The 26,585-nt window shown below is 40.7% G+C and overlaps 1 protein-coding gene across 3 annotated transcripts in view; it reads right to left on the minus strand.

Annotated features, from left to right (window-relative positions):
• adcy2b (adenylate cyclase 2b (brain)) overlaps window positions 1-22,373 on the minus strand; it is a 103,044-nt gene extending 80,671 nt beyond the window's left edge. The window contains exon 1 of one of the 3 annotated variants that reach the window (XM_034161034.1): window positions 21,734-22,364. In XM_034161034.1, coding sequence (XP_034016925.1) covers window positions 21,734-21,997 — 264 coding nt within the window. In that variant the 5' untranslated portion in view covers window positions 21,998-22,364. Of the gene's footprint in view, window positions 1-21,733 lie in introns of all 3 variants that reach the window. The other 2 variants (XM_034161033.1, XM_034161035.1) reach the window with 2 other exon arrangements.
• Between the last annotated feature and the right edge of the window lie 4,212 nt (window positions 22,374-26,585).

Consider the following 26,585-nt stretch of genomic DNA (forward strand, 5'->3'; position numbering starts at 1 on the left):
CACTTCCTGTTTCAGTCTCAACTTGCCACTGAATTCCCACGAGATCCCACAAGATCTCATCTATTGTCAGTCCAGGAAGTGTTCAACATTAGACATTTTCTGTTTCACTGTGGACTCAAATTTTGATGCTTCCTGTTTCAGTATCAGCGTGCCACTGAATTCCAGTGAGATCCCACAAGATCTCGTCTATTGTCAATCAGGAAGTGTCGATCCAGGAAGTGTTCAACATTTGACATTTTCTGTTTCACTGTGGACTCAAAATTTGTCGCTTCCTGTTTCAGTCTCAGCGTGCCACTGAATTCTGGCGAGATCCCACAAGATCTCGTCTATTGTCAATCAGGAAGTGTCGATCCAGGAAGGGTTCAACATTTGACATTTTCTGTTTCACTGTGGACTCAAAATTTGTCACTTCCTGTTTCAGTCTCAGCGTGCCACTGAATTCTGGCGAGATCCCACAAGATCTCGTCTATTGTCAATCAGGAAGTGTCGATCCAGGAAGTGTTCAGCAGTTGACATTTTCTGTTTCACTGTGGACTCAAAATTTGTCACTTCCTGTTTCAGTCTCAGCGTGCCACTGAATTCTGGCGAGATCCCACAAGATCTCGTCTGTTGTCAATCCAGGAAATGTTCAACATTAGACATTTCCTGTTTCACTGTGGACTCAAATTTTGATGCTTCCTGTTTCAGTCTCAACTTGCCACTGAATTCCAGTGGGATCCCACGAGATCTCCTCTATTGTCAATCAGGAAGTGTCGATCCAGGAAGTGTTCAACATTTGACATTTTCTGTTTCACTGTTGACTCAAAATTTGTCACTTCCTGTTTCAGTCTCAACTTGCCACTGAATTCAATCAGGAAGTGTCGATCCAGGAAGTGGTCAACATTTGAATCATCATCACTGTGGACTCAAAATTTGGCACTTCCTGTTTGTGACACAGTGTACCATGAGTGAGCTTCGCACTGCTACACGATGCTTCGCTCATATAAAAAACTTAAAAGTTCTATAAACAATTTTGTGCCACTCAATATCAGAGTAAATCATCAGTTTTTCAGACTAAAATGGCAGCATTCTGAAATGATTTTTTTTTTTTTTACATTTTAGTTTATACGAGGTCTGTCCAAAAAGTATCAGACCTTTTTATTTTTTGCAAAAACCATATGGATTTGAATCACGTGTGATTGCATCAGCCAAGCTTGAACCTTTGTGCGCATGCGTGAGTTTTTTCACGCCTGTCGGTTGCATCATTCGCCTGTGAGCAGGCTTTGTGTGAGCGGTGGTCCACCCCTCTCGTCGGGACAAAACCACCTCCGTGTTGGTCTCACAGGACGGCTTTCAGGTGGCTTTCAGACGGCTTCCGGTTGCTTTTCTGTCATGTGACTATCCGAGAAATTGTGCATGAGCTGGACATGCCCCAACATGTCCTGTGAGGCTTCATCACGGCGGTGCTTTGCGCCATGCGGCTCCGCCGCGACGTGCGGAGTCCCTCCGCTCCTCTTTCCATGACAAAAACTCCTGTAACAGTGGAGTGTGCCGTTCATTTCTAAACTGGACGCTGTCTTGATCCGGTATGTCGTCTGACTAGCACAGGAATTGCGGAAGACGTGGACATCAGCACTTTTTCGGCACATTGAGACAGACATGTGGAGGAACTCCGCGCGTCGCGACGGAGCCGCATGGCGCAAAGCAACGCCATGATGAAGCCTCACAGGACATGTTGGGGCATGTCCAGCTCATGCACAATTTCTCAGATACTCACATGACTGAAAAGCAACCAGAAGCCGTCTGAAAGCCACCTGAAAGTCGTCCTGTGAGACCAACGCGGAGGTGGTTTTGTCCCGCGCCATGAGCGGCATGGTGGCGCATTCCTCCGCTTCTCTTTCCATGAAAAAAACTCCTGTAACAGTAGAATGTGCCGAAAAAGTGCTGATGTCCATGCCTTCTGCCTTTTTGTGAAAGTTAGACGACGTCCCGGATCAACAAAGCCTTCACGTTGGAAATGATCTGGTTGTTTGAGCGGGGTTTGAGCTTGTCGATCGGCGCTCGGAGTGCGCCGCGCTCTCAGATGCTGTGGGCGGTCTTTAAACTGGCTGGAGCACTCCTTAATCTGTGTAATCCCCATAAAATCGTATCTGAAAGCCATCTAAATTTTCCGAATGGTGTCCAGCTGGAGGTCTCTCATAGTTTCTGGAAAAAATTGATGCAGCAAAGCTCCAAATCGTTCAGACATTTATTCGCAATAAAAATCCGACGAGATGGGTGGACCACTGCTCACACAAAGCCTGCTCACAGGTGAATGACGCAACCGACAGGCGTGAAAAAACTCACGCATGCGCACGAAGGTTCAAGCTTGGCTGATGCAATCACACGTGATTCAAATCCATATGGTTTTTGCAAAAATTAAAAAGGTCCGATACTTTTTGGACAGACCTCGTATGTAATAAGTCTAGAATATACAACATTTTCACTTTTGGAAATGACTGATAAAAAGATTAGATATTTTCATGATATTCAAATTTTTTCAGATGTACTTTGTAAGTAAAAGGTAAAGAAAAAAATGCACCTCAACAACAACATAAAAAGCAGAAAGAGAAAACAGACATCATGACATCAGCTGTGAATTTGGTGTTGATCGAAGGCCTCGGCAGCTGAGAGGAGCAGAAGCAGCTGGGCCAAAGCGTTTTCAGGAGGAGAGTCGTTGCTGTGTATTAGCGTGGCAGACGCAATGTGTGAGTCAGGGTCTGGTGGAGAGATCCCGTGGGATCCGGCGGCCGACGTCACTCTGGCTATACAACCCTCAGTCTGAGAACAGATTGAAATTTAATAAATGTGTTAGCGAGAGTGCAAACTCCCAGAAACCCAAAGACTCGAGGGCATGTGGATGGATGTAAAACAAACAAACAAACAAAAAACAAAAAAACACTTACAGTGATACGTGTGTGCACGCACGTTCTTACACAGACAGATTAGTGTTTGCAGGGAGGGAGGAATTTCTGATTTGTGAAAATCATATGAGCATGTTACACATTTCTGCATGAAATTCAATCCTGATTAAGTCTTTTTATTTTCCCCTGACTTGGCACACATGTATTCCACATCGCACCGTGTTTTCATCTGAAACAGTTATTGTTTTGATATGTCACTGGCCTTTTCTTACAGTCATTCTACAGGGAGGAGGAACTGGACGCAGCAGCAGCAGACAGTCAGCAGAGACATGTAGGGATGTAATTATTCAGCAGCGAGACGCCACAAACACACCAAATACATGATGTCAGAATGTGAGAAGACACGGTGAAGTTTCAGGAGACTGCGTGTAGAAAAACACCTCATCATATGGAGATAAATCATGTCTGGATGCCTGTTGAGTATTTAAGACCTGGATGAAGAAACATGGAATTTTGTTCCCAAAGTGCCTCTGAACCTGATACTGAAATCATTAATAAGTAACAGCGTTCAACAAGGACATTTGGACACACGTACGGGACACACACGTTAATACACAGTTCTATCCTTTACAATGCAGGTTTAAGCCCAGGTTACACATAGACGGTTTTGTCGGCAGGTAGTACGTAGACCGAAGTTCGCGGTAGTTCCAGCTGTTTTCACGGTGGAAAGGGGCGGAGCATTTCGCCGGCGTTTTGAGCGCCGTACTAGCCACAAATATGTGGATAAAACGCCGCTAAATCCGCCGAATAAAACGGAATTTTGACGCCGTAGCATCCGGCACACGTCAGGCAACGCGGGTTAATACACAGTTCTATCCTTTACAATGCAGGTTTAAGCCCAGGTTACACATAGACGGTTTTGTCGGCGGGTAGTACGTAGACCGAAGTTCGCGGTAGTTCCAGCTGTTTTCACGGTGGAAAGGGGCGGAGCATTTCGCCGGCGTTTTGAGCGCCGTACTAGCCACAAATATGTGGATAAAACGCTGCTAAATCCGCCGAATAAAGCGACATTTTGACGCCGTAGCATCCGGCACACATCAGGCAACGTGGGTTAATACTCAGTTCTATCCTTTACAATCGCAGGTTAAGATGCGCGTGAGAACGGTGGTGTTCTGCTGCCACCGATAATGCCCTGTGTACCGCAGGATTTATCCAGGCAAATCCTGCGTTACTCCAGGAACTTTTGCATATAGAAACCGCCCCCAGAGTATAATAGGCTGAAGCAGCTGTCACTGCAGGGGGAGGGAGCTCATCTCTCAGCCTTTTCTTTTCCTCTCCTTTCCCCCTCCTCAACGTGTTGCTTGTCTCCACCACAGGGCTACCCTCTGCTTCTGAACCAGACCTCTTGGTAAGTCCTTACCGCTGCCAATTTTATTTTAGGAGGTATACTGGAGCTTCTCTGCAAAAATATCTGGAGCTGGCCGCGAGTGAGAGGCCTGCATACAGCGTGCTAGCGTTTTTATACTGACCGCCGCCTATGGGCCGTTTGGAACGCCGTTAACCGAGAGGTGGCGTTTAGAACGGCATACTGTCCGCTAGCGCTGACGTTTTGTTTTCCTCTTTTGCCAGTTAAAACGCCCTTGAGGATGCCGATGTGGGCTCTATCGTCGTTTTACATGCCGTTGGTTAGGGATACAACGGCGGCCGCCAATTACGGCGGTGTAAACTGCGGCACTACAGGAAGGGGCAGGATGAAACGGCGATTAAAAAGTATCAAACGCCGTTGTTCATGTTGTCTCCGTCGCCACGCGAATTCTCCGGGAGCGCTCCCGGAATTATTCGACATGTTGAATAATTTTTTCGACGATTCCCGGTCAAGCCGGAACTAAGCCATGCCCCCTAGCGCCGGCGTTAACAACGGCGTGTGATCCTTAAGACGGCCAAAAACTCTTCCGGGACGCTTCTGGGAGGTATTACCATCTATGTGTAAATGGGGCTATAGATAGAATACATTTATGCATAATAAAACTATATGTACGTGTGAAGAAAAATTTATGTGTGAAGAAAATTTGTGGATATGAGGAAAAGTGTGTGTGTGTGTGTGTGTGTGTGTGTGTGTATGAGAGAGAGAGATGCAGACAAAGAGACAGCTAGAATACATTTATGCATAATAAAAATATATGTATGTGTGCCGAAAATTTTGTGTGTGTGAATATGTGAATATGAGGAAAAATGTGTATGTGAGATGAAGCGAGAGAGACAGAGAGAGAGAGAGAGAGACAGAGAGAGAGAGAGAGAGAGAGAGATGTGGACAGAGAGACAGATAGAATACATTTATGCATAATAAAATATAGAAGAAGAAAATTATTTGTGTGTGAAGAAAATATGTGGATATGAGGAAATGTGTGTGAGAGAGAGAGAATACATTTATGCATCATATATATATATATATATATATATATATATATATATATATATATATATATATATATATATATATATATATATATATATATATATATATATATTCACACTTTCCTATTCAATTCAATAGGAAAGTGTGTCCAAACATTTACTGGTAGTTTATAAAGACAGACACACATTTGCATGAATGAAAATAATGTACGTGAGAGGAAAACATACGTATGTGTGACGGAAAATTAATGCCTGTGTGAATTAAATATACTGTATGTATGTAGACGCTTGTTGTTTTTAACTATGAGGCTAAAGTGTTTTTTGAGGGGATGACGTGAGCAGCTCATTGTGAAGAAATGTCATTTCACGAACAGAAAAAGAAGAGCCGGAGGACACAGCGGGGCGGTGCTGCTGCTGGCTGCAACAAAAACCAAAGTTACACATACAAAGATTCCCAGCAGCCAGTAATGACTGTGAGAACACGGCCACTGCTGCAGCTGGAGCTGTGCACGCATCGTGAATACATACGTACAGTTTGATGGGATTATTCTAAAATCCGATGAGCAGAACGTCAGTGAAATGTCTTCAGAGGCCCATCAGCAATAAATCACTTATATATATATATATATATATATATATATATATATATATATATATATATATATATATATATATATATACACTCAACAAAAATATAAACGCAACACTTTTGGTTTTGCTCCCATTTTGTATGAGATGAACTCAAAGATCTAAATCTTTTTCCACATACACAATATCACCATTTCTCTCAAATATTGTTCACAAACCAGTCTAAATCTGTGATAGTGAGCACTTCTCCTTTGCTGAGAAAATCCATCCCACCTCACAGGTGTGCCATACCAAGATGCTGATTAGACACCATGATTAGTGCACAGGTGTGCCTTAGACTGCCCACAATAAAAGGCCACTCTGAAAGGTGCAGTTTTATCACACAGCACAATGCCACAGATGTCGCAAGATTTGAGGGAGCGTGCAGTTGGCATGCTGACAGCAGGAATGTCAACCAGAGATGTTGCTCGTGTATTGAATGTTCATGTCTCTACCATAAGCCGTCTCCAAAGTCGTTTCAGAGAATTTGGCAGTACATCCAACCAGCCTCACAACCGCAGACCACGTGTAACCACACCAGCCCAGGACCTCCACATCCAGCATGTTCACCTCCAAGATCGTCTGAGACCAGCCACTCGGACAGCTGCTGAAACAATCGGTTTGCATAACCAAAGAATTTCTGCACAAACTGTCAGAAACCGTCTCAGGGAAGCTCGTCTGCATGCTTGTCGTCCTCATCGTGGTCTCGACCTGACTCCAGTTTGTCGTCGTAACCGACTTGAGTGGGCAAATGCTCACATTCGCTGGCGTTTGGCACGTTGGAGAGGTGTTCTCTTCGCGGATGATGCGAAGGAGATGTGTTGCACTGCATGAGGCAAATGGTGGTCACACCAGATACTGGCTGGTATCCCCCCCAATAAAACAAAATTGCACCTTTCAGAGTGGCCTTTTATTGTGGGCAGTCTAAGGCACACCTGTGCACTAATCATGGTGTCTAATCAGCATCTTGGTATGGCACACCTGTGAGGTGGGATGGATTTTCTCAGCAAAGGAGAAGTGCTCACTATCACAGATTTCAACTGGTTTGTGAACAATATTTGAGGGAAATGGTGATATTGTGTATGTGGAAAAAGTTTTAGATCTTTGAGTTCATCTCATACAAAATGGGAGCAAAACCAAAAGTGTTGCGTTTATATTTTTGTTGAGTATATTTAATTCAAACTGTGGTCACACAATCACTTTGATCTTGTTGCATAATTGTGATTATCACGTCTGTATGTTACAATTTTGGATGTCAAAGTCCAACCTTGGATGTAGAATTCCACCACCCCATCCAAGAATCAACCAAGCAACAATCTTCATCGCCGGTCGCCATGACGACGTTAGAGATGTAAGGAAGTGGTGATCTGAACTAAGTTTTTGGATTTTGTGTTGTTTGGTTATTTTGTGTTCAATGGGTGCAGAAGGATTTTCAATCATATCTGCAGAAGAAGACGTTACTGCTGCAGGACGTCAGGGGCTGAGATGATGTCTCACTGTCCCTGGCTGTAAGAAGAATTTCTGCTTTTGGAACAGTGAAGAGGAATCAGAAATTTTGACCATTTTGAATACAAACCATCAATTCAGGAGGAAAAGATTTTCATCTGAAAGATTTTCATCTGCTGAGAGGGACAGAACATTCTGAATCCCCAAACAGCTGCTGTGGAAACATCATGTTTGTATGATTGACTTGAGTGTTTATGACACAAAATGAGGTAAGAACTGTTTATAAAGAAACCAGTTTTCTGAGAATTTAAATTGTTACCGTTGCCCTGGAGGTTATGATGGCGGCATAAAGAAAGAAGACATTAAATTTTAAAGATGAGCTGGATACAGGGGCGGAGCCAGCAAATATGAGGAAGGGCGATTCTTTTGACAACATTGCAATACTTTGCAAACACATAAGAATACTTTGCAAACACACAAGAATACTTTGTAAGCACACACACACACACGTACACACACGAGAATACATTGCAAACACACAAATACTTTGTAAAAACACACACACATGCCCAAGAATACCTTGCAAACACACAAGAATACTTTGCAAACACACACAAACATGAATACTTTGTAAAAACACACACAAGAATACTTTGTAAAAACACATACACATGCCCAAGAATACCTTGCAAACACACAAGAATACTTTGCAAACACACACAAACATGAATACTTTGTAAAAACACACACAAGAATACTTTGCAAACACACACGAATACTTTGTAAAAACACACAAACACAAATACTTTGTAAAAACACACACACATGCCCAAGAATACCTTGCAAACACACAAGAATACTTTGCAAACACACACAAACATGAATACTTTGTAAAAACACACACAAGAATACTTTGTAAAACACACACACGCCCAAGAATACCTTGCAAACACACACAAACATGAATACTTTGTAAAAACACACACAAGAATACTTTGCAAACACACACGAATACTTTGTAAAAACACACAAACACAAATACTTTGTAAAAACACACACACATGCCCAAGAATACCTTGCAAACACACAAGAATACTTTGCAAACACACACAAACATGAATACTTTGTAAAAACACACACAAGAATACTTTGTAAAAACACACACACGCCCAAGAATACCTTGCAAACACACACAAACATGAATACTTTGTAAAAACACACACAAGAATACTTTGCAAACACACACGAATACTTTGTAAAAACACACACACACAAATACTTTGCAAACACACATGAATACTTTGTAAAAACACACACACACAAATACTTTGTAAAAACACACACACATGCCCAAGAATACCTTGCAAACACACAAGAATACTTTGCAAACACACACAAACATGAATACTTTGTAAAAACACACACAAGAATACTTTGCAAACACACACGAATACTTTGTAAAAACACACAAACACAAATACTTTGTAAAAACACACACACATGCCCAAGAATACCTTGCAAACACACAAGAATACTTTGCAAACACACACAAACATGAATACTTTGTAAAAACACACACAAGAATACTTTGTAAAAACACACACACGCCCAAGAATACCTTGCAAACACACACAAACATGAATACTTTGTAAAAACACACACAAGAATACTTTGCAAACACACACGAATACTTTGTAAAAACACACACACACAAATACTTTGCAAACACACATGAATACTTTGTAAAAACACACACACACAAATACTTTGTAAAAACACACACACATGCCCAAGAATACCTTGCAAACACACAAGAATACTTTACAAACACACACAAACATGAATACTTTGTAAAAACACACACAAGAATACTTTGCAAACACACACGAATACTTTGTGCAAACACACACACATGCCCAAGAAAAGTTTGCAAACACAAAAATACTTTGTAAAAACACACACACACAAACATGAATACTTTGTAAACACACACACACACACAAACTTTGTAAACACACACAAACATGAATACTTTGTAAACACACACAAACTTTGTAAACACACACAAACACAAATACTTTGTAAACACACACAAACTTTGTAAACACACACAAACACGAATACTTTGTAAACACACACACACACATATACACACAAATACTTTGTGCTGACACACACACACGCCCAAGAATACTTTGCAAACACACAAGAATACAAGAATCCACACACACACACACACACACACACACACACACACACACACACACACACACACACACACACACACACACACACACACACACACACACACACACACACGCAGTGTGGGTGGAGGAGCCTTTCAAAAATGTCACATTTAACTCTCTGACTTGTGGAGCAGCGTGAATGTCTGCAGTCATCCTGAAAGCACTTGTGCTGCTCCGGTTTGGTTCCCGCCGGCTCGCTGATAAAGACACATCTCCTCCCCTCCCTCCCTCCACCCTCACCCACCCAAAATCTAGTCCTCACATTCTTCTTCACTCAGCGGTCATACATATGTGCACCTCGCTGAACAACTACAGAAGCATCTCTCATCACATAAACGTTCTCTCGGTTTCTCCCGGTTTTCTCGGGGTTGTCACATGTCAGATGACTGCAGCAAATTAGGAAAAATAAATGTCTTTGACTTGGACGGCGTGCGCTCTCAAAGTGCACAATATCTCACCTGTCAGTGCACGTGGGCTTCTGTGGACATTATGTCATATCCAGGAATCCAGTCAGACACTCTTAACTCTGGTGTCAAATCATTTTCAAGATCCGGCAGGTTCTAAAGGAACACTTTGTCAGGAACTGTAGCGTTACCATGGTAACGGATAAAAAAACAACTCAAACTCAAACCACTGTCAGGCAGATCTCATTAACCACTGAGAAGAGAGGGCCGATTTTGGTGATAAATTACTGACAGTCTTAGTTTCAGTTTGATCCAAATTAAGATTTTTCCTTAAAAAAAAAAAAATGACCAGAAAGGCCTGACTTAACCTTTGACCCTGATGTAATCACCCGCTCAGCAACCACTGAGGCGAGACGGCCAATTTTGGTCTTAAATTACGCAGCGTACTGAAGTTTCTATTTGATAGTGTTCGGCTCTTCTGACATCTCAGGCGGTAGAACGTGATTTCTTACCAGAACTCGGGGCAAAGATTTGTCCGTGTAGTGACGAGTTAGCTGTGCACAGCTACATACGCAACATGCAGCTATAGACAACAGCCTATGATCTTAGCATGTAACAACGTCCCCCAATCCGAATCCGTATCACCTCCGAAATTCAGTCGAGTCTTCCATGCCCTAATATCCATCTGTGTTGAAAATTTTGTGAGAATCCATGAAGTAGTCTGGCGGAATCCTTCAAAGCCTATATAAAGTGAACCTTGATCTAGAATCTGGATCAGGGATCCAGATCACCTCCAAAATTTGATGTAGTCTTCCAGGGCCTAATATTTATCTGTGTTGAAACTTTTGTCAAAATCCATGCAGTACTTTTGAAGTACCTCCAAAATTTAATAGGTTCTTTCACAACCTATTATGTATCTGTGGTGAAAATTTTGTCAAAATCTGTGTAGTAGTTTTGATGTAATCCTACTAACAGACAGACAGACAAATAAATAAACACCAGTGATTTAATTATTCAAAAATGTTGAGAGTCTTGTTCAACATGTTGATGAAATGTTGAACAAGAACATGAGTTTGCAGGAAAATTTTAATATCATTTTCTAATATAATTTTTTTAAACGTGTCTATGTAGATTATATTATGATTTTAACATCATTAATTATCAACTATTTCAGTAATTATAATTATTGTTTTTTTATAATTTGTATTTTAAAGCAACTTAAAAAAAGTTGAGGCATTTCTGTTTCAAACATCTACACCACAGACGTGTTTAGTAGAAAACAAAAGGGAAAACGGCATCTTCTTCAGAAACAAACAACCTCCTAAGAATCACAAGTGAAAATCTGTATTTTTCAAATTATGCCAAAATAACGCGGAAGATACATGGTTTTCTATGTTTGGAATAATTTCAAAAAATAAAAACAAAACTATAATATAACACAATGCTAAAATACCCTCGGCTGTATGAGCATATAAATAGGAAACAGAATGTGACCTTTTGACCTCTTAAAATAGGTCAAAGGTAGCCATCTTTGAACTTGTCCAAGATCTGTGTCCCACGTTTGAAGACCCTGGCAGTAATAGGCCTGGACTTATGCTGAGCACAGACAGATGGATCCAAAGCCTTCGTAATACCCTGATGACCGTATGTTGGCCTCGGGTAAAAAAAAATCTGTGCAAAAACCTGCACTGGTGCTGACCTTTGATGTGGTTTATGCACCAATCATGAAAAAAATGGGGAATTCCTATTCAGAATGCACCTGCGCATGGTGCCAATTATGCAGCCTCCATCTGAAGATGGGGAAACTGTGCAGCCCTTTCCCGCCGCTTTTGCAATCTGTCCTCAGCACCTCGCCTTGAGCCCGGTCTCCGCCAGTTGATTTCCTGTGTGTCATTCAGCTCTCCAGTGTGGGCGGTCCATCCAAAGACTTGTAGGTCCTTTTTCATACAGTTGTTCCATTGCTTCCTGGCCTTTCCTGGAGCATTTACCATGTTTGAACTTACCGAACAGTGGATACTTAGGCATTCTGGAGTTGTCCATCCTGAATATATGGCCGAGTCGATGGCTCTTATCACCTCTGAGCATTGTTTAGACTGTCGTCATTTTTGCACACTTCAGAACGTCACCACTGGTCACATAATGACACCACTTGATGTTTAGGATCTGACCTTCAGGTGACACATTTCTAGACACTACGTGGTGGGTGGGCTAAGTTTGGCCATGTTTGTGTCCCATATAAGAGTGAAGATAGGACTCGAGCGTAGGCTCTTCTCTGCTGCAACTCTTAGATCATAAGGTACTGAAGGCTGCTGCGCCTCAAGACATTCTCTGTTGGACTTCTGAGTCGAGGGATGCATTATCTGACATAATGCCTCTGAGGTATGCAAATGTTTGGACATGGTTCAGTGATAAAAGGTCAAAGAAACACACATTAAATCAGTCAGCCATAGCAATAAAATCATCTGTTTTGCCTCGGAAAAGGATTAAGAGTGAATATCATCCCAGCAACAAACCCGTTCGGACTTGAGTACTCCCTTAGAGATGGAACAAATGCAGTCTATGGTTTGATTTCTGGGTGCTACTGGGGGATGATCTGAGCCCCATAAATGCACAACATTTCTGCAACACTTTTCCATCTGATGAAGATGCTCAAAGTGCTTTACACTGATGACTCACATTCACCGGTTAACACACACACACACGCTGATGTCATGGTGCTGCCATGCAAAGCACTCAGTCACACACCAGGAGCATCTTGGGGATTAAGAACTTTGCCCAAAAGACCTTAGTTATTTTCATGTCGGATGGGGGAATTGAACAGATGATCTTCTGGTCAATATCAATTGTAAATATTACAGTATATTTCAGTTTAATTCAATTTAATCCAATTGATTTAGTTTATGCAGCGCCAAATCACAACAAAGCTGCAAGGTGCTTCACACAAGTGAGGTCTAACCTTACCTACCCCAGAGCAAGAACACAGGTGACAGTAGTAAGTAAAAACTCCTTCTGATAATACTGAGGAAGAATTCTCAAGCAGACCAGACTCAAAGGGGTGACCCTCTGCTTGGGCCATGTTACCAAAAAGGTTTACAATACAGAACACAACACAACAACATTTCCCATATTTATGCCCTGAAGAAGCTTGTAATATGGTTTCTGACATCATATACCGTTTCTTAGCATTAGCCGAACATCTCATCTATGTACATAACTCTCATCATTATAATACTTCATTTAATGGTCCAGAGAGTGGCCAAGCCAAAGAATTTGCCTAGTCAACATGATATCATGCCATTTTCACTTCTACATGCCATAGGTGGGTTTGGCTATATGCACACGATCTCGTAATTATGAGATCAGCAGTCAAAATTTTTTTTTTATCCGGTGAATGCAATACGCTTCCGTAGTCAGTACTTGAGGCAGTACACATATCATCTGACTTCATTTACCTGCCATTTACAGCACTTACCCGATGCCTTCCCATCAGCCCCCGTGCACCCGAGATGCTGAACTCGCTTATTTAGATAACCCATGCTAGTTAACAATACCTAATGAATGCTATTTAGATAACTCATGCTAGTAACAATACCTAATGAATGCTATTTAGATAACTCATGCTAGCAATAATACCTAATGAATGCTATTTAGATAACTCATGCTAGTAACAATACCTAATGAATGCTATTTAGATAACCCATGCTAGTAACAATACCTAATGAATGCTATTTAGATAACTCATGCTAGTAACAATACCTAATGAATGCTATTTAGATAACTCATGCTAGCAATAATACCTAATGAATGCTATTTAGATAACTCATGCTAGTAACAATACCTAATGAATGCTATTTAGATAACCCATGCTAGTAACAATACCTAATGAATGCTATTTAGATAACCCATGCTAGTAACAATACCTAATGAACGCTATTTAGATAACTCATGCTAGTAACAATACCTAATGAATGCTATTTAGATAACTCATGCTAGGTAACATAAATGTTAGGCGACATTAGCTAATGAATGCTATTTAGATAACTCTTATTAGGTAACATTAATCTTAGGTAACATTACCTAACTAATGCTATTCAGATAAATCATGCTAGATAACATAAATGTTAGGTGACTTTAGCTAATGAATGCTATTTAGATAACTCATGCTAGTAACAATACCTAATGAATGCTATTTAGATAACCCATGCTAGTAACAATACCTAATGAATGCTATTTAGATAACCCATGCTAGTAACAATACCTAATGAACGCTATTTAGATAACTCATGCTAGTAACAATACCTAATGAATGCTGTTTAGATAACTCATGCTAGGTAACATAAATGTTAGGCGGCATTAGCTAATGAATGCTATTTAGATAACTCTTATTAGGTAACATTAATCTTAGGTAACATTAGCTAACTAATGCTATTCAGATAAATCATGCTAGATAACATAAATGTTAGGCAACATTAGCTAATGAATGCTATTTAGATAACTCTTATTAGGTAACATTAATCTTAGGTAACATTAGCTAACTAATACTATTCAGATAAATCATGCTAGATAACATAAATGTTAGGTGACTTTAGCTAATGAATGCTATTTAGATAACTCATGCTAGTAACAATACCTAATGAATGCTATTTAGATAACTCATGCTAGGTAACATAAATGTTAGGCGACATTAGCTAATGAATGCTATTTAGATAACTCGTATTAGGTAACATTAATCTTAGGTAACATTAGCTAACTAATGCTATTCAGATAAATCATGCTAGGTAACATAAACATTAGGTGACTTTAGCTAATGAATGCTATTTAGATAACTCACGCTAGTTAACGTTAATGTTAGGTAACATTAATGCTAAGTAAGGACCTCTGATTGTCATTGTATAATTCACAGTGTGACGCAGCGGAACACCAAAGTCTACAGATGAACATCTTTAACATACGGTAGCAAAACAATCATTTGGAAACAATATCGAAAGCGATGAGTGGGTTTACTGTCGCACAGCAATTTTATACACAACACAAAAGCAGCACTTCAGAACAATAGCTTCTGTTGGAGTGTTTGTGGCCAAAACAACACTTTTCACTTGACAAAAGCACCAACACCCACACAGCTGTGAACTAAACTCTCAATCACTTTGGGAGCACAATGTTGGGATGTAAAGTACCGCTTCACACCCTGTGATGGTGTCACACACAATATTACACAGTCAACTCTCTGCCTCACAAAGCGCCCAACCAGGCTTCTTTCTGACGTTACGCCATATATACAGCAGCTTAGAGCAAAGCAGTGCTCTTCCACTAATGAGCTACTTCGTTATCAAATAACTACTTCTATGACTGGTATAATGTGAAGCGTGTGCACAGTCACGTGAAGATGATGGTTTACTCTGTGGGGTCATGGAGCTTTCATAGAGCTTTGTTAAAAACAGTATTGGGGAAGTGATGACTGAAGCAGGAGCCTCGTTTCAATTCTCCATCAGACAGAAAAATCACTAAAAGGTCCTTGGACGAGGCCCTTAATCCCCTAGTTGCTCCCAGTTGGTAGCTGAGTGCATTGCAATGGTAGCACCCTGACATATGTGTGTGTATGAATAGATGAATGTCTGGCATCGTTGTAAAACACGTCAGTCTTCATCAGATGGAAAAGTGACATTGAAACGCAGTTCTTTGACAATTTTACAGATTAAAATACATACCGTGTCCACTGATTCATGAAGTTTATTGGCCAATATCAACTCCGTCAACACAAACCGGTGAAGACGTTTCTCACAGGCGTGCTTTTACCTTCAAAACCACTGTTGCCATGACAAAATAGAGAGTGAACAGACTGGATACCCTGCATGTGCAATGTCCAACCCAACTACAAGGAACACTGCTTGATTTCCAGCTATCATAACTGAAAGACTTGAATCCTGCAGTTGTTCATTGTTGCACTGTTTATGTATGTATTTGTGTGTATATATATACATATATATCATATACCTATAAATGATACGCCAATATGATTGGATAAAACACTAAAGAATAAATAGCAATACACCCTTTTTGCGGACAGGTAATATTTTTCATACCACCCGGGTAATCAGCCAATCTGGACAGCAGAGCGGCGCCACAACGAAGAGGCGCGGTCAGAGGAACTGCGAAATACTGGTGAGTCACTATTAATAATTTCTTACGTGTCCAATCTCGTAGGTTGATCATTAAAATTAAATTCGTTAGTTCTAAAAGCCATCATAATTATTTATAGGAAAGCGTTCTATTTTTTCTACTAAAGTTTGAACTTTGAGTGTTTACACAGGAGAGAAAAGTGAGAAAATGTTAATGCCTGTTTGAGAAAACTGTATAAAGTGTGTAGTGAGGGGTTTTACAGCCTTAAAACATCTATAATAATTGTAAAAAATAACGCTGTCTACTTTGCGGATTTCGCCTATCGCGGGTTATTTTTAGAATGTAACTCCCTTTCGCGGCCTCGCAGTTTCGCAGATTTTTTGTAGTGCAATTTTGTATGCTACTTCTTCTTCAGCCTTCGGCCTCAGCGTGTACGGTTTTCTTCAGGGTGTATAAAGCCATATTCATTGGTGAACAACTTGATAACTGATAATACTGTACGGGGCAGTCAATACTGATGCTGATATTAGGAAGTAAAAATATTTGTAATATTACTGTATATGCATATATATATATATATATATATACACATAAAAATTATCAGTGATTCCTAACAATTCATTATTAAACTCTGATGACAAAGAAATGCAATTGAGGCTTAATGTTTTGAAGTTTAAACATGAACTTTATTATAATTATCTACCAATATAACCAACAACCAACCAACATACGTCATGCTGCCATCACGTTGCCTTCACTTGGACTGGCAGTCACTATGTCACATCGCTCAGCATTTGCACAGAATAGAACTCTCCTCTATTTTGACCCCGCTTAGCTGGCAGCATAGTGTCTACTTGTCTGTTGTCGTTGTTAAGCACAAAATCTTAATGGAGATGAATGGCAGCTGATCACTTATCCTCTGTCTCTTATAACTGATGTGACCAAAGGGTGATGGGGTCCCAGCCATACAAACACAATTTCTATTTGTTGTTCTGTTTTTCTCTGTTGTTTATTCAGTAAAATAAAAGTTTTCATAATCAGCAAAAACAACACCAATACCATTACATTGGTGAAAGGCTCATATGGGCCAATGTTACTGGCTGATTTTTATATTTGTCAGGCTTTTATTTGGACTGTCATGACATCGATGAGCAGGTATCTCAGTGAGTAAGGTATTGGTCAACCAACATGCCAACCTGGGCTGGATTCCTGGTTACACAACCTGTCTGTGTTCTTGGACAAGACACTGCATCTGCATTGTCCTACTCCATCCCAGATGGAAATACCGTAGGTACCAACCTCAGCTTAGGAAGTAACCTGCAACCACCCATGGGCAGTGGTACAGTCTCATCCACTCCACGCTGTGGCACCGGCCCAATGGGCCTATGTAGGACTCAATGCATACCACGTCTTTAAATTGAGCCAGTTACATTCAGATTGAGTGAATGGTGTCTGGGTTACAACACTTAACCTTTGAAGACCAAAAAGGACCAAAAGTACCTGAAGAATTGGCTGCCGAGCTGCTTCGTGACCAAGTGATATTCCCCTCATTATTTCAATGACACATCCGCAGGCAAAAGGTCTACAGCCAATTTCAAATGTTAGATTTCACTCAGAATTCTGTTAAATCAATCAGTGAGTGTAACTGTGCATTCCACAAGTTTTGCACAACTCACCCCATATGGAAAAGAAATAGAGAAAAAAAAAACTTCCAAGAAGTTACATCAATTCCAGTAAAATCTTTATGTTTGACATGTGTTGTGCTTATAAGTCTTAGTTTGATATTACACATATCTACTAAGGATTCTGTATGTGGAATTACTGTCATGGATTGTTCTTTTAAGTTCCAAATTTATATAAGTTACATATTGTACAAATTTACGAAGGATCTTATATCTGGTTTGACTGTCACATCCATTACTTACAAATTCCAGAAAGAACAGATATAAACTGTATAAAACTTATGTATATCTTTTCCATATGTGATAGCTTGATGAGAGAACGACAGAGAAAGTCAAGCAATATTTTTCTTTGGTTAATTTGGAGACATTTACACATATGTTTTTTTAGATGGTAATCTGAACACCGTAGCAACCAAAGATTCTAATGTTGTGTTGTAGTAGAAATAACATTTCAAAAGGGTGACATGTTTGATACAATATTTTTTCCATGACATTTCCCACAATTCACCTGCCACTTCTGCTGTGATTTTTTTTTCCTGACACTAGGCTTTGTTGTGTTTCTATTTACAATATAATGCAAAATTTTGATAACTCACAAGTTAAAGGAGTTGTAACCACCTTTTCATTAACATAATGCAGAGTACCACAATTCAATTCAATTTAATTTGCTTAATGATGTGCCAAATCACAACAAAAGGTGCCTTACACGGAGCAATTCAACATAAAATTTAAATAAATAATTTAAACATTTTCAAATACATAATTAAAAACAGAAGTAAAAGAATAAAACAGATAAAAAAATAAAAACTATTCATAAGAAAGAGAATAAAAATGGGTTTCAGTCTTGACTTAAAATGTCCACGTCTTAAAAAACCAATAATAAAGTAATAGTGAGCCAAAGATGCCTCATAGACATTGAAGTCATGGATCATAAGGTCAGTTCAGGTCGGGGAGCCTCCACATCCACCACACTACAGAACCGCCTTGGGTCCTGGATGGCAACAACTCTGGCAGACAACAGGTCTATCAGGTCTGTTGTAGTCAGGTGCAGTGTGGGCAATGCCATGGCCTTCAACAGCCACTGTGGTTCCTCAACACTGAGACACCTGTGTGCTGGATCATGACCAAAGAAATGCAGCCCATGGCCAAAATGTCACTTTAGGTCACTGGTTAGTCTCCAGCTATCAAAACAATACAGTAAGGCAGCAGGCACCGGCACCCTAAAGACTTCTTTATTCACCTAAACATCCACAACACCACAGAACCATTGTAGGTGGTTGCCATTCAGGACCCAAGGCGGTTCTGTGGTATTGTGGATGCAGCAAAGCACAGAATCAGCCCATGCTCCCAGACTTGACTTGACTTGCTTGACCTAAAAAGGTATCAACATCGCCAAACACTATCCAGTGACCTGATGACTCTAGAAGCTTTACCCAGGCGTCTCTTGACCTCAGAGGCCGAGGACCCAGAGACGTGAATGTCTGCCAAGATACGTGAAGGTCTCTCTACAAGTTCAACACTTTCACTACATACAGATAGACTTCTGGCCAAGTCGAGGAAGTCATTGAAAGCCTGGATCTTGACTCAGGACAACACCAAACCCAGATACTCTGGTTCCTCACTCAGTTTTTTAAGTGCTGAAATGAGGCCATCTATTAATTCCACAAAGATCACAGCATTGTCTGTCAAGTCAAGGTCAGTAAACTTTACCTCGCAGACAAAGCTACCAGTGGTCCAGCAACGACATAGGCATCCTGCATTTTCTCTTAATGTTCTCTGGAGCTGCCTGTCCATCTGACTCATGTGTTTTGTGGAAACAGGTTACAAAGAAGCACCGGTGATGTTTGTGACTGTGCTCAGTGAGTGCTTGCAAAGCTAGGACATGATAAATGGTTGACCTCATAAAACCAGACTGCTCCAGCAGCCAATCACAGACTGTGCGTCGACAATGCGACAAAAGCGGGGTATTGTTTTCACCTGCATGGATCAAAAAAACGGCAATGTGGAATTCGTCTTTAAAAAAAGTAAGTGCCTTCAGCTGCTCCTTTGTTTTCACTCGGGGTCGCCACAGCAGATCCAAGGTGGATCTGCATGTTGATTTGGCACAAGTTTTACGCCGGATGCCCTTCCTGATGTAACAACACATTGCATGGAGAAATGTGATACAGGTGGGGTTTGAACTGGGAACCTTCCTTCAAACATGGTGAGAATATTACTTTGATAGATATCAAGAGGTGATTTGATTTTGGAGTATTTTGGTCAAAGGTCATGGCCAAGGAAAATATTGGCCAAAAAAAAAAAAAAAAAAAAAAAGACACTTTATGTGTGTAGCTAAACAACCAGGAAGCCTAGATGGATCAAACATGATGGGAAAATTACTTTGATAGACATCTAGAGGTGATTAGATTTTAGAGGAAGTACCAAGAAGCCTGAATTCAATTTATTTCATTTATATAGCGCCAAATCACAATGAAGTTGCCTCAAGGCACTTCACACAAGTAAGGTCTAACCTTACCAATCCCCAGAGCAAGAATACAGGAGACAGTGGTAAGGAAATACTCCCTCTGATGATATGAGGAAGAAACCTCAAGCAGACCAGACTCAAAGGGGTGACCATCTGCTTGGGCCATGCTACAGACACAGTTGAAAATGCAAATATACAGGACATTTTGGGAGTCCATGCTGGTGTCTGAATGGATGATCTGAAGCATATATTGATCCACAAAATATTTCTGATTGATTGGTATGAATAACTTCATAAAGAATTTTCAATTTTTTTTCAATTTCTTTTAATTTATATAGCTCCAAATCACAACAAAGTTGCCTCAAGGTGCTTCACACAAGTAAGGTCAAACCCCACCAACCCCCAGAGCAGGCACACAGGCGACAGTGGCAAGGATAAACTCCCCCTGATGATTTAAGGAAGAAACCTCAAGCAGACCAGACTCGAAGGGTTGACCCTCTGCTTGGGCCATGCTACCGACACAATTTACAAAATGAATATACAGGAAATTTTGCCGGTGCACAGGACAGGAGGGTTACAGGAACAGACACAAACCCATTTCTGGATGGAGCCGCATCTCAAACAGAGAGAAAAAAAAAACAATCAGGCATCAGAAAGACAACAAGTACAGTATAATTTGTGAGCATTAAGCAACAAGAAAAACAGAAGATATACTAAGGTGACCTCCGGCCACTAGCCTTAAGCTTCACTACAAGACCCAGAATTTACAGGCCGCAGCACGCTCCATTTACTAATAAAATGAATTTAAAGGGGTAAAAAGCATAGTAACATACTATGCCAGTATGCTAGCCATACGAAAGGGAAAATAAGTGCGTCTTAAGTCTGGACTTGAAAGTCTCCACAGAATCTGACTGTTTTATTGATATCAAACAGAAGTCATATGATGATGCCATACATAGTACATGTACTTGTACCTTGTTCCTGTGGCATATAGAACACACAGGAGATGCATCAACTCTTTGATGACCTTCGTTTTTATTCAGTTGTCTAAGAAACAAACCATTTCTGTCACTTACATGACAAGAAAGTACTGTCTGCCACCTACTGGACATGTATGAGCTTTCATGTAGGTAATACTCAATACATGCATGATCAAAATTAGGAGCAGGTGTAGCTGAAGTTGCATGAAACTTGAAATCAACTTACTTGTTAATTTCTTTCATTTGCAAAACCTTTGTCTGGTGATCAACAAGCACACTTTTTCAAAAACTACGATAAAACCAAGTTTGTGCAAAATGACCCCCTTTAAAGACCTTAAATTGAAATCCTGATCTTCAGCAGTTCTTCTGTTTTCTATTTTTAGTATGTTGTGAATATCCTCTCAAGGCACGTGTTAATTTCTTCGCACGGCTCCCAGAAACACATCACCTCACATGTCCACACTCACCAGCCCTGAAGCGAAGAACACGGCCAGCAGCGCCAGACAGGTTCCCATGACGATCAGCAGCAGAAACACGATCAGCGGATGCTGCTGGCTCATTCTGTAGTAGGACTCGTATAGCCAGTCCTGAGGCTTCTCGCCTTCCACGTAGACCTCACTCTGGAACCCCGAGCACCCGTCTCCAAAACTCTCCGGTCCGTCGGCACCTTCGCCCCCATCGCTCTTCTCCAGCAGGTAGCGTCCACGGGTCCACAGGGCCTCCTGCCACATGGGTAGCTGCCTCTGGACGGATGTTCCTGCTCCCTTTACCGATCAAAACGCATGCACGTGAAAGTTGGGCTTGTGCTCCTCTTCCTCGCCCTCAAAGGCTAGTCTTTCTAATGAACTCTGGCGGGTTGTGATGCCTGGACGGACTGACGGGTGGAAGCGGGCCAACTTCTCAGCAGTTCCTCTCTTGGCGTCCGTTGCATCCTTCTTCTGCTCCTTTGGATTCAGGTGACAAATTGAGGCAGGCGACCGTGAGCTTTGATCTTTCTGCTTCTCCAACGGAGTCCAAAGTGAGGAGTTGAGGTCCTTCTTCTGCCTGTGATCAGAGCTCACTGCGAGGAGGCAACATGTTACTCTGGTGAGGTGCAGATGAGGACTGAGAGAGAGAAGAAGAAAGGGAGGGAGAATGTGTAAAACCAGGAGGGAGGATGAGAGAGTGGTGCAAATGGAGAGGAGAGAGGGTGGCGGGGAGAGCTTGTTGGTGAAAGTGTGTGTGTGCCTACAGCAAGAGGGAATGTATGAGAGATGCAGAGGAAAAGTGTTTTCAAGGTAGAGGAGAAGAAAGAAGAGTGGCACTCGACGTGTTGGCAGAGAGTGGAAAGAAAGAATAAAATACCATCCAGCAGCCGGCCATGGAATGAAAAGAAAAGAAAAAACAAAACAAAACCAAACAACAGAAAAGGGAAGGACGGGGTGGAAGAGGAAGAAAAACAAAGTCAGGAAGGGGGGAAAAACCCTCGGGAGACAGAAGGAGAGTGTGGGAGGAAGAAAGTTCGGTACTTCAAAAAGGGCGAGAAAGAGGGAGGAAGAAAAACGAAGCAGCTGCTAATTAGTTAAAAAGTTTTGAGATTGACACAGCGGTGAAAGTAAGGTCATATCTGACAAACTCCAAAAGGCTTCTCCTCAGATGGATCCCGGTTCCGCTCCTCTTGTGCGTGTCATGGATTGTGGACTTTTATTCGGGCCTTTGGTGTTTGTACTGTGTGTTATTATACAGTTGCATGTAAAAGTTTTGGCACCCCTGATCATTTCCAGGATTTTCCTTTATAAATTACTGGTTGTGTGGATCAGCAATTTCAGTTAAATATATCATATAGCACATAAACACGTTGATATTTGAGAAGTGAAATTAAGTTTACAGGATTTACAATAAGTGTGCAATAATTCTTTAAACAAAATTAGGCAGGTGCACAAATTTGGGCACCCCAACAGAAAAAATACATCAATATTTAGTAGATCCTCCTTTTGCAGAAATAGCAGCCTCTAAATGCTTCCTATAGCTTCCAGTGAGAGTCTAGATTCTGGTTGAAGGTATTTTGGACCATTCTTCTTTACAAAACATCTCAGGTTTGTTGGTTTCCGAGCATGGACAGCCCGCTTAAAATCACACCACAGATTTTCAATAATATTCAGGTATGGGGACTAAGATGGTCATTCCACAATGTTGTACTTGTTCCTCTGCATGAATGCCTTAGTAGATTTTGAGCAGTGTTTAGGGTCGTTGTCTTGTTGACAGATCCAGCCCTGGCGCAACTTCAACTTTGTCACTGATTCATGAACATTGTTCTCAAGAATCTGCTGATATTGACTGGAATCCATGTGACCCTCAACTTTAACAAGATTCCCAGTACCTGCACTGGCCACACAGTCACACAGCATGATGGAACCACCTCCAAATTTTACTGTAGGTAGCAAGTGTTTTTCTTGGAATGCTGTGTTCTTTTTCAGCCATGCATACCGCCCCTTATGTCCAAATAACTCTATTTTAGTGTCATCAGTCCACACCACCTTATTCCAAAATGAAGCTGGCTTGCCCAAATGTGGTTTAGTGTACCTCAAGTGACTACATTTGTGGCGTGTATGCAGAAAAGTCTTCCTCTGCATTACAGCATCTCCTTGTGCAAAGTGCACTGTATAGTTGAACAATGCACAGAAACACTATCTACAGCAAGATCATGTTGTAGGTCTTTGGAGCAGGTCTGTGGGTTGACTGTGACTGTTCTCACCATCCTTTGCTTCAGCTTATCTGAGATTTTTCTTGGCCTGCCACTTCAGGCCTTAACTAGTACTGTGCCTGTGGTCTTCCATTTCCTCACTATGTTCCTCACAGTGGAACCTGACAGCTGAAATCTCTGAGATAGCTTTTTGTATCCTTCCCCTAAACCATGATGTTGAACAATCTTTGTTTTCAGGTCATTTGAGAGTTGTTTAGAGGCTCCCATGTTGCCACTCATTAGAAGAGATGCAAAGAGGAGAAATGTTTGTAAATGGCCACCTTAAATACCCTTTCTCATGACTGGATTCACCTGTGTAAGGAGGTCAAGGGTCAATGAGCTTACCAAACCAATGTTGTGTTTTAATAATTAGTGCTAAATGTATTCAAATCAATAAAATGACAAGGGTGCCCAAATTTATGCATCTGCCTAATTTTGTTTAAATAATTTTTGCACACTTTCCGTAAATACTAAAAACTCCATTTCACTTCTCAAATATCAGTGTGTTCGTCTGCTAGATGATATATTTAACTGAAATTTCTGACCCAGACAACCAATGATTTATAAAGGAAAATCATGAAAATTATCAAGGGCGCCCAAACTTTTACATACAACTATAACTCCATATTGCTTCAGTTCTTTTGAGTTAGATTCTCTTTTCATTACCTCTTGTGTTTTTACTCTGACATCTCCCCTCTTTTGTTCAGGTAGCTTTACTTCTTGTTCACTGTTTCCAGGTTCAAGCAGTAAGCTTCGAGGGGCTCAGATGAGGCCCATCCAAAAGAAGAAAGAAGTTCCTGGACTGACCACTTGAGGCTGGCTCCAAAAGGATCAGATTCCTGTTCAAGTCCATGTTAAAATGTCCAACGTTAGAGCAGAATTAAACATGTTTACAGCCTGGTACAAAAAACAGCTTTGGTCTCTATAGGTTCTAATTTTTTTCTAATTCCTTAGTTTGAGATGTCATAAAGTTATGCATATTTAGAGATATTGTTGCTTTGAGTGACAGCTTGCTAAGCCGAGTCTGATTCTCTTTGCGTCTTTTACTCTGAGGCCGCTCAGTGTGGCTGCTAGCTGTTGTAGAGCGTTGTGTCTGACATTCTGAGGATTTTTAGCACAAATACCTGGAATACTGTAGCTTGTTGTGTGGTGAAATGTCTTAACGGATCATCTAAGATGTCCCTCCTACAATATTTGCGCTGAGTGAAATTATCATCTTATTTAATGTTGGTTGCTAACGGCGTTAACACTTTTAACAGCTATCAGTAACTTGCTCCATTAGGTCCCATTAATGTGTACTTGCTGGAAAAAATAAGCAGCTCGTACCTTTTAATTCTCACACCAAAGCAACCACTGCACAGTCCCCAAAATGTGATTTTTAATACACACCCAAAAAGAGGTTAGTCTGCTAGCTTAGCTGGCACAGAGTTGAAGATAGGAAAGTGTTCAGGTTTCTTTCACCACACAACTGAGTAGACCATGCTCCAATTTTTTTTTTTTACCCATTTATGTTTTTTTTTACAATGGCAGAATAAGCGCTGCCAATGTTGCCAACTTGGCAACTCCCAGATATGGGCTTCACAAGGGCTCTTCATGGGCGACGCCATGCAGGGTTTCTCGAGTGTATACACAAGTTATGGTTGCTACACTTCCCAAATTCTTTTCTGGTCTTTAATAACCTCTCGCAATGTGTTACCTCCACGCCAGATTGTCTAGCTTTATGCCTACTGTCTCATGTTGTTTCCCAGCCCTTAGCAAAAGTTGTTTATTCAAGTGTACTATGAGTATACATATGTTTTACTAAAATTGAGGAAGTATACTTGAAGGTCACTTTTTATAAACTATATTTTATATACTTAAGAATAGTATAGTGAAGCATACTTGGCTTATACTGAAAAGTATAAACAAAAGTCTCAGTTTAAGTACATTAATACTAAGACTTACACTTATACTTTAATACTAAAACTTATACTTTAGTATACTTTTTACGTCTTTCTGCCACAAAGTACTAACACTTATTATGCACTTGGAGCAAGATATACCAACCCTTAGCAAAAAGTACTATACTTAAAGTTAATTTTATTAAGTATGCTTCAGTATAAGTATAGTAAGTATACTACAGACCGTGTACTGTTTAATACTTTTTCAGACTAAATTGGAACATTTCAAGTTTATAAAAGAATATTTTAAAGTTCATTAAGTTTGCAAAAGTACACTTTAAAGTATACAAGTACACTCATCTATATACTATCAATGTACTTGGTATATCCCTCTTGGATGCTTAAAGTATACCACACGTACACTTATCAATGTACTATTTGAACATTATGAGCTGAAGACACACATGGGAACGGTTCTGGACTACATTCAGTTCTGCATCGGGAATGTGACTGACAAAAACCATCCGGGCTTTTCCAAATCAGAAACTTTGGATGACCAGCCAGGTCCGCTCACTCCTCAGGGCCCGCGACGCTGCCTTCAGGTCAGGTGACAGAGCCCTGTATAGTGCTGCCAGAGCTGACCTGAAGAGAGGAGTAAAAAGAGCAAAGGTGGACCACAGGATGCAGATAGAGTCCCATCTGTCTAGCAGCAACGCA

Source organism: Thalassophryne amazonica, chromosome 20 (assembly GCF_902500255.1).
Source record: "Thalassophryne amazonica chromosome 20, fThaAma1.1, whole genome shotgun sequence".
Lineage (NCBI taxonomy): Eukaryota > Metazoa > Chordata > Actinopteri > Batrachoidiformes > Batrachoididae > Thalassophryne > Thalassophryne amazonica.